The sequence below is a fragment of the Amphiura filiformis genome, chromosome 16 (genome assembly GCF_039555335.1).
Source record: "Amphiura filiformis chromosome 16, Afil_fr2py, whole genome shotgun sequence".
Lineage (NCBI taxonomy): Eukaryota > Metazoa > Echinodermata > Ophiuroidea > Amphilepidida > Amphiuridae > Amphiura > Amphiura filiformis.
In genome coordinates, this window is record NC_092643.1 from 49,616,039 (window position 1) to 49,629,529 (window position 13,491).

The 13,491-nt window shown below is 38.7% G+C and overlaps 2 protein-coding genes and 1 long non-coding RNA gene across 3 annotated transcripts in view; 1 reads left to right on the plus strand and 2 right to left on the minus strand.

Annotated features, from left to right (window-relative positions):
- LOC140136132 (nose resistant to fluoxetine protein 6-like) overlaps positions 1-4,155 on the minus strand; it is an 86,130-nt gene extending 81,975 nt beyond the window's left edge. Inside the window, exons 1-2 of the mRNA XM_072157838.1 lie at positions 3,881-4,155; positions 2,650-2,795 (exon numbers count right to left, since the gene is read on the minus strand). Coding sequence (XP_072013939.1) covers positions 2,650-2,795; positions 3,881-4,094 — 360 coding nt within the window. The 5' untranslated portion in view covers positions 4,095-4,155. The remainder of the gene's footprint in view (positions 1-2,649; positions 2,796-3,880) is intronic.
- Positions 1-13,491, minus strand: part of LOC140136145 (uncharacterized) — a 269,844-nt gene that overhangs the window by 89,742 nt on the left and 166,611 nt on the right. The window lies entirely within an intron of this gene.
- LOC140136422 (uncharacterized) overlaps positions 1-13,491 on the plus strand; it is a 123,299-nt gene that overhangs the window by 29,619 nt on the left and 80,189 nt on the right. The window lies entirely within an intron of this gene.

Consider the following 13,491-nt stretch of genomic DNA (forward strand, 5'->3'; position numbering starts at 1 on the left):
CCTTTTCTTACTCCCATTTTTTCTTTTCTTTTCTTTTTTTGCGCCCCTCTGCGTTTGCTGCCCTAGGCGAAGCCTTAGGGGCTGTCCAATAATTTATTTCCCCGGGTGGTAAACTTGCCCCCCTCCCGGCCTGCCAAAAATCGCTTGCCCCCCCCCCGCCGCCCCTGCCAAAAATCTTTGCCCCCCCCCCCTACACATGCCAAATTTTTGGGATCCCAATTTTCAAACCTTAAATGGTCTAGATATATGTTGCGAGCGCAACGAGCAGGAAAATTTGGATTATTAAAGCGTTTCTGTACTGTTTTCCTAAGCCTTTTTAGAGCGTTTTATTTAAAAGGTGCCCCATGAATGTGTGCCAAAGATCGCTTGCCCACCTTTTGGCCGGCCAAAAATTGCTCCCCCCCCTTTCGGCTCAGTCACCAAAAATGTCTTCCCCCACACCCCGGCCCCACACCCCCCAATTTTACCCTCCCCCAGGGCTCTTAATTATTGCACAGCCCCTTACCTGGCCTATTGGTCGGAACGGCCCTGATGCTGCCAAGCCCCAAAGGGCAGCGCAAGTTGACCTCAATGCTGAGTGTGACAGACAACATTGAGACTAAAGACAACATTATTCATTCCATTATCCATTAACAGCCCGGGGCGCTTAACATAAAAAGTCATTTTGGGTGGGCACTTATTACTTAATTATGTCAAAAATGGCCCAGAATATGGACTGTGTGTAGAGGCCCTGTGTTTGATGCACGAGTAGGGGCATGGGCAGTTAATGGAACGAATACGATAATTATTATTACAAATAGGGGGGGTTGGGGTTTAAATTACAACTCATTTTTACCAAATTTCTTTTTTCTTTTTTTTAATTTGAGAAATCCAGAAAAAATAAGTATTGGTCAAGCGTAATGTAATGAATTTATAACAATTATTTTCATTATAACAATTGCTACATGTACCAGAGAACCTGAAAATGCGGCAACCCTTTTCAGCTGGCCACTCACATTCCTGTATATGAGCCAACTCTCCAGGCATTGGTCTTCACTGGTAGGATATATGTGGCACCTGGGGCCAGTGGCGTAGCGTGGGTCATCACATTGTGGGGGGCACCGACCATGATTGGGGCAGCACTGGGTCTGATTGGAAGGAACAGGCCGTGTTTTGGCAATTTTCTGATTTTACTGATTTTCTAAATTTTGCAATTGATTGGGGAGGCACGGCGGTACCCCACTGCCTGGGGCAAAGGAAAAGGAAAGGCCAATGGTGCCCCTTCTATATTCCACAAAAATACAGCACTAATATTTTTGGGAATAAAAAAATTATACTGTTTTGCCAAATGAACAGCTAAATCTTAATCCTTTAGTTAGTTCTAACTGGCAATAAAAGTCAAATTTAATAATTTTGTAATTTGAAGGGAAGTGGGCCAAAAACATGCAATTTTGCATGATTTCTTACAATTTCAGTCACAAAATTCAAAGATTTAGCACAAGTCTAAGCATTCCAAATTTGGAGTCCAGCCTATGAGTTTAATATTTTATGTTAACTTTGATAATTGGTTATAAAAGATATTAGAAAATATGTTTTCCAAAAATAAAAATGCATAACCTGAAAATCTTAAATTAGTCTTGGTACAAGTCTTTGGGCTTGATTGTCACAGCTACGAAAAGCACTCTAAAAATGCATGTTTTTGGGCCCTTATTTCAAAACATTGGCCAAATATTAAAATTTGACTTTCATTGCCAGTTACAACTAAGGGGCTGTGCAATAATTATGAGCCCCCCTCCCAGGGTAAAATTTCCAATCGCCTCGCCAAAAATCGCTTGCCCCCTCCCTCTCGGCCCGCCAAAAATCGCTGGCCCCCCTTCGGCTGCCAAAAAAATCTTTGCCCCCCCCCCTTTGCATATGCCAAATTTTTTGGATCCCACTTTGCAAACCTTAAATGGTCTATATACATGTTGCGAGCATGGTTTTCCTAAGCCTTTTTGGAGCATTTTATTTAAAAGGTGCCCCAAGAATGCGTGCCAAAAATCACTTGCCCCCCCAGCTTGCCAAAATTGCTTGCCCCCCCTTTCGGCTCCCCAAAAATTTATTCCCCCCTGGGCTCATAATTATTGCACAGCCCCTAACTAAAGGATTATAGGATTTAGCTATGATTCATTTGGCAAAACAGGATAATGTTATTTTTTATCCAAATAAGTGATATATTTTTTCTTGAATGGGGAGTAAAAGCCCAAGTAGAAGGGGGAGGGCAGCTGACTTACTCTTATAAAACTGCCTGAAAAGTTGCACAAAATAATTTGGGTCATATTAATCATGGTGAATTTTGGCTAATGTTGTTGAAAGGCACACAATATCTACTTTTCATCTTTCAGTGGCGGCACCAAGGGGGCGGCATGGAGGGACAAATGCTCCCCAGTCAGAACTCTTGCCCCCCTATAATACCCAATTATGTACAAAATTTGTTAATCCCCCTCCAAAACTCACTTAGCCCCCAATGCCCCCCCCCCCATAAAAATCCTGGTGCTGCCATAGATATTCAATCAATATGGCCATGCATAAATTGGTTGATTTTATACCCCCTCTAACATAGTACCCCACCCACCACCCCCCCACTAGTGCTCCACCCCTGCTAGCTATGCCCCTGGAATTGAAACACACCTGTGGGTTAATCTTGGAGCCATTAAGTTGCAGCTGTACAGTACAGTATCTGAAATCTGTGATATTCATACATTCATCATAATGTCCTATCCAAGCCTGGTTGAGTTCCAGAAATCCAGCAGCAGGTTTACCCATGGCATCAAAAACTGCAAATGAAAACAATGTATTCAACAAGTAAAAAAATTGATAGATTTATTTTAAATAATTCAATATAGGCCTATGACACATTTTGATCAGATATTTGCTCAATCACATGCAGTTCTAGATATACCACGGATCCCGCCAACCGCCATGGGCTGCAGAAATGATACTGCACCTAGCGGGACTACCCCATTACTGATGGGTACAAATGACCATTATAGGATGTGCCACCGGGTCACATTTGTATCCAGAAATAAACAATTGGGCCGGGCACAGTGGCGTGCCCCCCCCACTTTTGTTGGTCATTCGGGGAAAAATTTGCTCCTAATCACACTCCATTCGGGGGAACTGAACAACCTGCCCCCCCCCACTTTCAATGTGCTGCGCACGCCACTAGCCGGGCATGGGCATGGCCCTCTGGAGCCGTCATTGCTTCACCCCCTCCCATTCAAAAACCAGGGGAGGGGTACAAATGACCATACGGGGATGTGCCGCAAACTTGGGTAGCATTTTCGGCCTTTTGGTATGTATATCATTGACAATTTTTAAAGGCCAGTATATTTTACATGTCCTTTTTTTCAAAATGTTCTCAATTTTTTTGGAAAATAGCCCAATTTTACCTTACTGAAGCCAAAAATATGGGGGAAAATAGTTTAAATTATTAAAGACAATTTATGTTAAATTTGGCTGAAAATTTTGATATAACAATGGGACAAAATTTCTTTTAAAATTGCTATATTGATGGGTCCCCTTTCAAATTCTCAGCAGTACACCCCTACCCAAACCAAACTTGATGAGTGTCCCCTCCCCTGGGTCAAACACCCTGGCGCTACCCCTGCTTACCACACAAACATGCAGAACAAAAAAAAATCAAGTTATGGAATATTGGGCTATTCCATTTCAAATCCACACACCCCCTGTGGAAGACATGACCTTTTAAGGTCTCCCCCACACAGGGAGTGATAATATCATATGGGTTTACCTGAATGGGCGAGTCCGTTTAAAATCTACATCCCCTGTGTGGGAGATTCAGGTCACATCTTCCATAGGGGGTGTATGGAATTCAACTGGAATAGCCCATTGCACTCACCTTTTAGTAATGTCCCTATATTTGAATCATTTCCTACTAATCCATCAAATGCCTCCTGACATGGTTGGGAAATCTGTTGTGAATCTATAGCATGATATGGTCCAGGCGATGGAAGTCTACCCAGTGTAGGTGTAAATGCCATAGTAGTAGCAATATGATTCAGAAAAACGATCACTACCAACCAAGAAATACAATGCTTCATTCTCTGGGCCATTGTGTGATGATCATAGGTGCAATTAAAACTGTCAAATTCTGCTCAATTTTACATTCAAAATTAACCACCTCTGCAGTTCTGATCTGCTTCATAAAGTGCAATCATGTGCCTACACAATTTATTGACATGGTTGATATATAAATAAAGTGGAATTTTTACGCTTCGTTAATATTCACACTCAGTTTACTATTGTGAGAAACTAAATAGGTGTTAGTGTGTAGGGTGTGGTGTGTATAAGTGCATATGTACAAAAACTTGTAATTACTTGAGTTACATTAAAAACAAGGAAGTGTTTGAAATTGTTATAGCATGAACAATTATCCCACGGAATTGTTCCCAGTATGAATTGATATCTATAGATTGTACACAATGATTACACTTGATTCGGTTTCAGACTTTGTAAATAGGCTATAGTTCATGCCTGGGTCATAGTCATATTTATGTGGTGAATTAATTCACTAAAAATAGCTATTAGGGGCCATTTACAAACACTTGTAAGGGGGGCCTGAAAATTTTTGACCCTCCTAAGGGGGGCCCTGAAAAAAATGACCACAAATTTTTGAGTTTATATGCTTTTCTATGGGGTTGACCCATAATTTTCATGTCAAAAGGGGGCCCTGAAATTTTAGAGGTCTGTAAAGGGGGGCCCAAAAAAATTTTCGCGATGAAATTTTTTTGCATCAGGCCCCCCTTACAAGTGTTTGTGAATGGTCCCTTAGATCTCCACTATTGATGTTCAATGGTTACAATTGATAAAAATTGTTGCTACAAGTTTTCCTTCATCGCCAACAGCCTCCAAATAAATGTTTGTTCAGCACTGTTTTAATATCATCAGATTACTGTATTCATTCCAATAAGCTCCCACACCCCAATAAGCGCCCACCCAGGGTATTTTCAATTTGCTAAAGGGTACCATTTAATAATGCTGAAGTGACTGATAGACATTGATACAGTGCATAGGGCCTGCACTTTGGCTCGACATTTGAAAGGGGTGTGAATTCATTTTTGGATACGCCCCTATTATAATTAGGTAATACTCGAACACATTCCCTATATGTATATACATGTACCACATGTAGTAAATCTGTCTGCTTTATCTGTATTGTGCCTTTCTTAAGCAAATAGTTAAACACGATTTCATCAAACATTATAACAATAGCTTACAGTGTGCAATCATCCCGGGCAATAATTGGGCAATAATAGAGGATGTGCGTGAAATTATTGATTAGCTCCATACAAAGGATTTGAACCGGTGTCCTTCAACCGTAATCATGGCGCAATGCAGTGCATTCAATCAAACGTTGTCGTCAACCTATTTGATCCTATAGTGCATTTGTTATGAGTGTGAGACGAGCTGTCGCGGTAGATTGCAATAGCTTGTAATCATGCTTTTGTTGAATGAATTTGAGTACTCCGCCATATTTACGGTATGAACGTCATAATCTAGGTGATTATTTGCATTGGATGTCTTGAATACGCTGGCGAAGTTGTGTAATAATCGGATTAATGCTATAACAGTAGGTGAATACAAGTTTTGAATATATCGCGTTGCAAAGCCCCATTCAGTGATCCCAGCGAAAGTTAAAAAAAAATCAAATTGTTACTTTTATAAAAATGGGCAAAAAAACCAAGAAAACGGCAGTATCGACGAAGTTGAAGCCCCATTCAAATAGGCCTACATGTAGCTAATTTATATATACTGTCAGTATATAAATTAAATCAGTTCAATTCACGCCGAGTGTCCTTGACAGGTTTGACTCTGCTTCAGCGGTCATGAAAGAATTCAAAAGATAACCTCTGCCCCAACAATCCCAAGCAATTGTCTGAAACTGCTCTTCGGATGATGATAGTCATATAATGATCAAAAGATTATTACTGACTATATCATTGTACAAAATCTGAATTTTGATGATTTTTACGATCGTCCAGATGAAAAAATCACTGAATGGGCCGTTAGTTCCCACCACTCCTTACCCTGACAATATGAATAAAAGAAAAATAAAGAAAAAATTAAATAAAACAAGAAAAAAAAAGACAAAGAAAAGAAACAATAAAAGAAAAACAAATATGAAAAGTTCGAACAATATTTGGTTTATAAAATTAATGTGACCGTGATGAGGCTCGAACTCACCACCTTCCGATTTAAAGTTCGAAGCGCTCGTGTACCAAATTCTGAAGCCTTACCAAGTGAGCTGTGCTCCTGAGATACGAAATAAAAATAAAATAATACACTGTATACCTGCTTGTGTCGGTAATTGATTTGCTCAAATTCCATAATGGTACAGTGCAACAGAGCAAAAATGCCCAAAATTTAAAAGCTATATAATTTATGAACAATATACACTACACATAAAAATACTAATACAAGGGAATTTCAACATAAGAATCCAAACAATTAAATACCAACATGCACAGCTTTGTCCTTATATCACATTTGGGTTTTTAACAAAATGTTATCAAACCTCTACTGTGATTGGCAGCTGCACAAGGCATCTCTTTGATAGCTGATAATGGCCATCCATTCAGCAAGTGGCTACTAACTTGACAGGCTTGAATGAGCACTGTCATCTGCTACAAAACCATCACACTCTAGGACCTGGTCGCCTATATTAATTTACTAGTCAACATTTGCATAGGAACCGCATAGTCGGAGGCAAGGTTCATTATTGATTGGAGATTATATACGTATTTATTACTAATAGACAAGTAATATATATATATCGTGTGTTTGCGATTTATTCCGTAATCAATAAGTATGATGAACAAACGCATTTCTGGCAGAAGCACTCACAGCGTAGTGGTATTCGATCTCGACTGTTAAATAAAAGGTTGTGGGTTCGAACCCTGGTAGAATTTTAATTGGAATAAATTTGTTTTTCTTTTGTTAAGGGAGGTCTAATGAGCGTGAACCTGGTTTGGATGCAGAGGGAGTGTGCCTGTAACAGACACAGCCACCAGAAAAGGACCAGCTCAGATCGCGCGCCAAATAAGTTTGCAGTCCAGAAATTTCATTTTTTCTCAGCCTTGCAAAAAATAGGCAGAGGTGGGAATCGAACCCGGGACCTTGGTGTTGTAAAACTTACTGCGTTACCACTGAGCCAACTGACAATCAGCTATGAGACGTTTGATAGTAATCCTTGATATTGCTGAATAGAATAAATCAATACTGATAGGTCTATTTATCTAATGTACGATGTTATTCAAATTGGCCTATAAACTAGGAATATAATGTGAAATGACTATCAATCGATCAATCAATCAAGTTGTCAAGTTATCAACAATCAATAATAAACCGACGTAGGCCTATCATGGAATATTACTAACTAGGCCTACTAACTAATATACCAAATAAATAAAATAAATAAATAAGTCAGTAAATAAATAAATAGGCATAGGCCTAAATAAATAAATAAATACATAATGCAGAATGCAGTTAGTATTTTAGTTGCAAAATTCCAAACATTCTATTCACACATTCTATTATAATTTTCTGCTATACACGCAAAGGACCTGTGCCTTTAATATGTCCGCGCCTAATCAATAATGAGTCTTTCACCATGCTCACACACCATGTTAAACTATTGTATCCCTGCAAGTATTATACTGACCAAGTCCTAACACCTCAATGAAATGGATGCTATAACGTACCCAATCAAGCGAACATATCAAGGTCATATCAGGGCGTTATACAAAGAATGGTCAAAGGTCAACGTTTCCAAAGAAGTATAGTAATAGATGTAGACACAAGCTTTCGTCAGGGCCGCGACACTCCGGCACTTGTTGGAAGACATGAAGTACAGCAGACAGTTACATGTACAATGTGATTTTCTCATTTATAATTAGGATTACGTCATTGCCAGAATGCCAGAGCTTGTTTCATTTGTTCATTAGAATGATTGACAGCGGTGGGCGGACTTATACTCTAAAAATGTGATTCTCTAATAAATTATAGGTCACTAGGTCAATTCGGACCGTCTCTTCCTCAGATCTCTATGTAGGACTCTATGGTATCTTCTCATTACACGTTCGTAGTAAGACTTGGCCGGCGACGACGCTTGCGAATTGCATGTCTTCAACTGCTGTATAGCATGGTATAGGCAGTTTGTACAGAGTGTCGCTTCTCTATCTCTTTTTCTCGGCTTTCGTGCGGGAAACATAAACACATAGTCGTCAGTCGTGTGGTTTTTATGAGATTTGATACGGCGCTGAAGTCTATTGGCTGTCCCAAAATCAGTACCAGACCCGGTTTCCAGACGGCAATGTGTGTGTTGTTACAAGGAATGCAAACTCATTTTATCAATGAGTGAACCACATAGAGGAATACGACATCTATCGTGAGCCAATCTGCATTCTGTTGCCTGCAAAAGCCGACGATCAGGTAAAAATTCTAAAAGCAGCGTGACTAGATATTTGCGTTAATTTCATGATACGTGTAAAACGCATTGAAAACGCCAAATTGCAGTCATAAAATATATAATATTAGTAAATCACCCAATCGAATGTTAACGTAGGTATGTGGAAAATAACTGCAATAACAATAACAAACTATGTGCCCAAAGAGTTGTCTTTGGCATGTCGCTTTATTTGAAATATGACCAAAAATATCAAATTTTGGAAAAACGCCACAAAATTTAAAACAAACACGAACCTTCCAAAATAAATATATATTAGCACTCGGCGGCCCAGTCACTACCTGCCGCTGTGATTTGAGGTAACTCATTGCTTCCCCTCTCCAGATACCGGAACTTCAAGGTCGCTCATACCCCAGCCCTTAAGTAAGAGGTAATAATTATGGCAATAAATCCGCCGTATAAAACTGAACACAGCTCAATCCAGCCTCATATAGGCCTATATCATGTAAATGTATTATGTGATGCAAATGTTGACTAGGAAAAAAATATCGCGATCTGGTCACTATAATGCTACAGGGAGCACAGTACTTTGACAATGGATTGAAAGACAATTATTATTGATTAGGCGCGGATTCTAAAAGTACAGCTCCTATGCGTGTGTAGCAAAAAATTGGAATAGAATGTTTGGAATCATGTAACTAAAATACTAAATGCATTCTGCAAAATGTGCTCTTACCAATTTATAAAGCATTTCATTAGCTTTAATTTGACATATTGTTTGACATGTTTGGAATTATGGTAAATCATTAAATAAAATATTTATTAATTAATCAATTATGTCAATTAATAAAAATTTTTAATGCAAATATGCATATTTTCTCTGACAGAATTGTAGGATTTGACAGGAGCCATCTTTCTTGTAAGTTTGATTCTTATAACATACCGGTATCGTATTGCGTCCCATTATAGTTACAGAAAAAAAATACGCGTGCAGGACACACATACGCACCCCCCCACACACACACACACCAGAGGATCGTACCGCTTTACAATCGTATAACATTCATTGGCGCTAGTAGTAGTAAATTCCAATTTTCTTTGCTTTACCTCACTTGTTCTGCTCAAAATTAAAAGGGACATATCTGACAGTAAAAGCTTACATTTTATGGAAATTATGTTTAAATTTGCTTAAACAGCACAAAACAGATAAAGCAGACTAATGTACTATACATAGGCCTATACATGTATGGTATGCCAGGGACTGTTTAAGAATATATCATTAGATTTATGATATTTACTTCGAGGACTGTTATATATCAAAAATGTGAAAAATATCAAATTTTAATAATTTGTCATAAAATTTGTATTATATCGTGAATTCCAAACAATGAAATTTATTTGATATCAGAAAGACATTCTTCGTATTCAGAATGCGTTTTCTTTGTCTTTTTTTTTTTTTCTTGTTTTATTTTTTGTTTTCTTTATTTTTCTTTGATTTATATTGCCAGGGTAAGGAGAGTAGGGAACTAAAGGCCCATTCAGTGATTTTTTGATTTTTTTTTCATCCCGACGATCGTAAAAATCATCAAAATTCAGATTTTGGATACTAGACTGCGGAACTCAGTCTTCAATGATAGTCAGTAATTTTTATATTTTGGACATTATTATGACTATCATTTGAGGACTGAGTTCTTATGATCCGAGGAGCAGTTTCAGATAATTGCCTGGGATTATTGGGGCAGAGGTTATCTTTTGAATTCTTTCATGACCACTGAAGCATAGTCGAACCTGTCAAGGACACTCGGCGTGAATTGAAAGACCATGTCACTCGCCACAAAAGAATGTCAAAGGTCATAAAAGGCCTATGGCTGATTTTGTACGTTTCGTCATTGTCATAGATGTGCTAACATAGCTTGCTAGTGTAGTGGTTCAGCCGAAAGCCGTGTGTCTAAGACAAAAAAATAATGCATTTACGTGAGTCTGTAATTTATATACCGGTACTGACAGTATATAAATTAGCTACATGTATTTGAATGGGGCTTCAACTTCGTCAATACTGTCGTTTTCCTGTTTTGTTTTTTTGCCATTTGTTTTTCATTAAAAAATTTATACACGTAACAATTTGATTTTTTTTCCACTTTCGCTGGGATCACTGAATGGGACTTTGTAGCGCGGATTATTCAAAACTTGTTTTTTACCTGCTGCTATATAGTATTAATCCGATTATTACATAACGTTGCCAGCGTATTCAAGACATAGGTTATGTAAGGGATAAACTGTACATGGGTATAGGGTATAGAGGCCCTGCATGCTTTTATCGATTGGCTCCAAACAAAGGATTTGAACCGGTGTCCTTCACCGTAATCACGGCGCAGTCCATTCAATCAAATGTCGTCAGTGTGAGAGACGAACGATGTATAAATCTGGAGGTCACATCATCACTTATCATGCTTATTGTAAAAAGTTTGTCCAATGCATACACTGTGTGTATTGTTCCCGGGTATTGTCAATGCAGTCAAGCAAACAGGTATTATATTTTGAAAAGGCCGCTATAGTATATTCACAGGGGTGTCTTGAATGGCCAATCATATGGGACATAATCAAATTGCAGTGACTGCTTCCTTTGTTACCACATGTCAGTCATCTTGTGATTATTGGACCATGTAAACCTGCAAAAAACGAGCCAAAGTGCAGGCCCTATGGAAATAGCTTGAGGATTTGAAGTCCTGTTTAAAGTTGCAATACATTTACTGCATCAGAAAAGCTACTAGAACGTCTCGGGACCCTATTACAATGTAGGGACTGTTCACAAACACTTGTTAGGGGGCCATGCAAAAAAGGAGGCCCGTAAAAGTTTTGACCCTCCTGGGGGGAGCTGAAAAGAATGACCACAAATTTTCCTGGGAAATTTGAGTTTATATGCATTTCTATGGGGTTGACCCATAATTTTCATGTCAAAAAGGGGGGCCTCTGACATTTTTGAGACCTGAAAAGGGGGGGCCCGAAATATTTCTAAAAAAAATCTATGATGGCATGCTGGCCTATATATAGAAAGAAAAGTGAGAAATGGATTTGAAGATAGAGAACATGGAAAAGAAGACCACTCCCAACAATCAAGTGAACAATTTACAGTCAGCCTCTGCATGGGTCAAGAGAAAGGAAACAAATTCTTGATCCAACCTCACCTGCCACTGAGGCTGTTAGCCCAGTTCACATACCTATCTTCAGTCTTCGATTTCAGAATCAGAACAAGGATAGCTCAACTTTCCTGACACAACCAACATGAACTTTTTGTTTTAGCTTTTATCTCTAAAATTTGTTGTAATAGTCAATTAGTCATTTATCAGCGACAATAATAGTACATTGCACCTTGTTCTTCCGGCGACGGTTCGCTATCTCTAAGGACCGCTATCTCTAAGGTTCGCTATCCCTAAGGTTCGTTATCACTAATTACGAAAAAGGTCCACTATACCTAAGGTTCGATATCACTAATTTTTAATAAGGTTCCGTATTTCTAAGGTTCGATATCACTAATTTTAAATAAGGTTCGCTATCTCTAAGGTTCGCTATCACTAATTTCAAATAAGGTTCGCTATCTCCAATTTTAAATAAGGTTCGCTATCTCTAATTTTAAATAAGGTTCGCTATCTCTAATTTAAATAAGGTTCGCTATAGCTGTCCTTATTTAAAATTAGAGATAGCAGGCCTTATTTGAAATTAGAGATAGCGGACCTTGTTTAAAATTAGAGATAGTGGACCTTATTTAAGATTAGTGATAACGAACCTTATAGTATAGCAAACCTAATCGAAATTGGTGATAGCGAACCTTAGAGATAGCGAACCTTAATTAAATAGGGATAGCGAACCTTAAACAAAATTAGTGATATCGAACCTTAGGTATAGCGGACCTTTATTGCAATTAGTGATAGCGGACCTTTTTCAAAATTAGTGATATCGAACCTTAGAACTAGCGAACCTTATTCCAAATTAGCGATATCGAACCTTAGAAGTAGCGGACCTTTTTTTAGGTATAGCGAACCCTTTTCTCTGTTAGAGATAGCGGGATTCGGATATCCATAGACGTTAGTGATAGCGAACCTTAGAGATAGCGAACCTTAGAGATAGCGAACCTTAGAGATAGCGGTCCTTAGAGATAGCGGGATGTTACCGTTCTTCCAGATGTCCATAACACAGGTTTCAAATAGGGACAGCAGTCCCCGGGCAGCAGTCAAAAATAAGTTGTCTGAAGATACGGGTAGTAAGCACAGCATAAAGGCCTACAATGTATTATATACATTTAGGGACCGTTCACAAACACTTGTTAGGGGTCCTGATGCAAAAAAAATTTCAGGGGCCCTTTTGACATGAAAATTATGGGGCAACCCCATAGAAAAGCATATAAACTCCATTTTCCCAGAAAAATTTATGGTCATTTTTCAGGGCCCCCTTAGGAGGGTCACAATTTTTCAGGGCCCCCCCTTTCCCTTTTTGCATCACCCCCCCCCCCATAACAAGTGTTTGTGTCCCTTAGGTTGTCATTAGGTTGGCATAAAGGCCTACAATGTATTATATACATTTAGGGACCGTTCACAAACACTTGTTAGGGGGTCCTGATGCAAAAAAATTTCAGGGGCCCCTTTTTGACATGAAAATTTTATTTTATTTTATTTTATTTATAACATGTTTACCCAGGGTAGCCCGATTCAGCCGAAGCTGGTCTAACACGGGGCCCTGCAAAATACATAAAATGAATATAATTATAGAGAATTACAAAGAACATAATCATACAATTTACAACTCAAGCCATTATTAAAAGATACATTAAAAGAATATAAATCTCAAATACATTTGTACAGTTTGCAATAATTATTAAAAATTATGGGGCAACCCCATAGAAAAGCATATAAACTCAATTTTCCCAGAAAAATTTATGGTCATTTTTTCAGGGCCCCCTTAGGAGGGTCACAATTTTTCAGGGCCCCCCCTTTCCCTTTTTGCATCCCCCCCCCATAACAAGTGTTTGTGTCCCTTAGGTTGTCATAGTG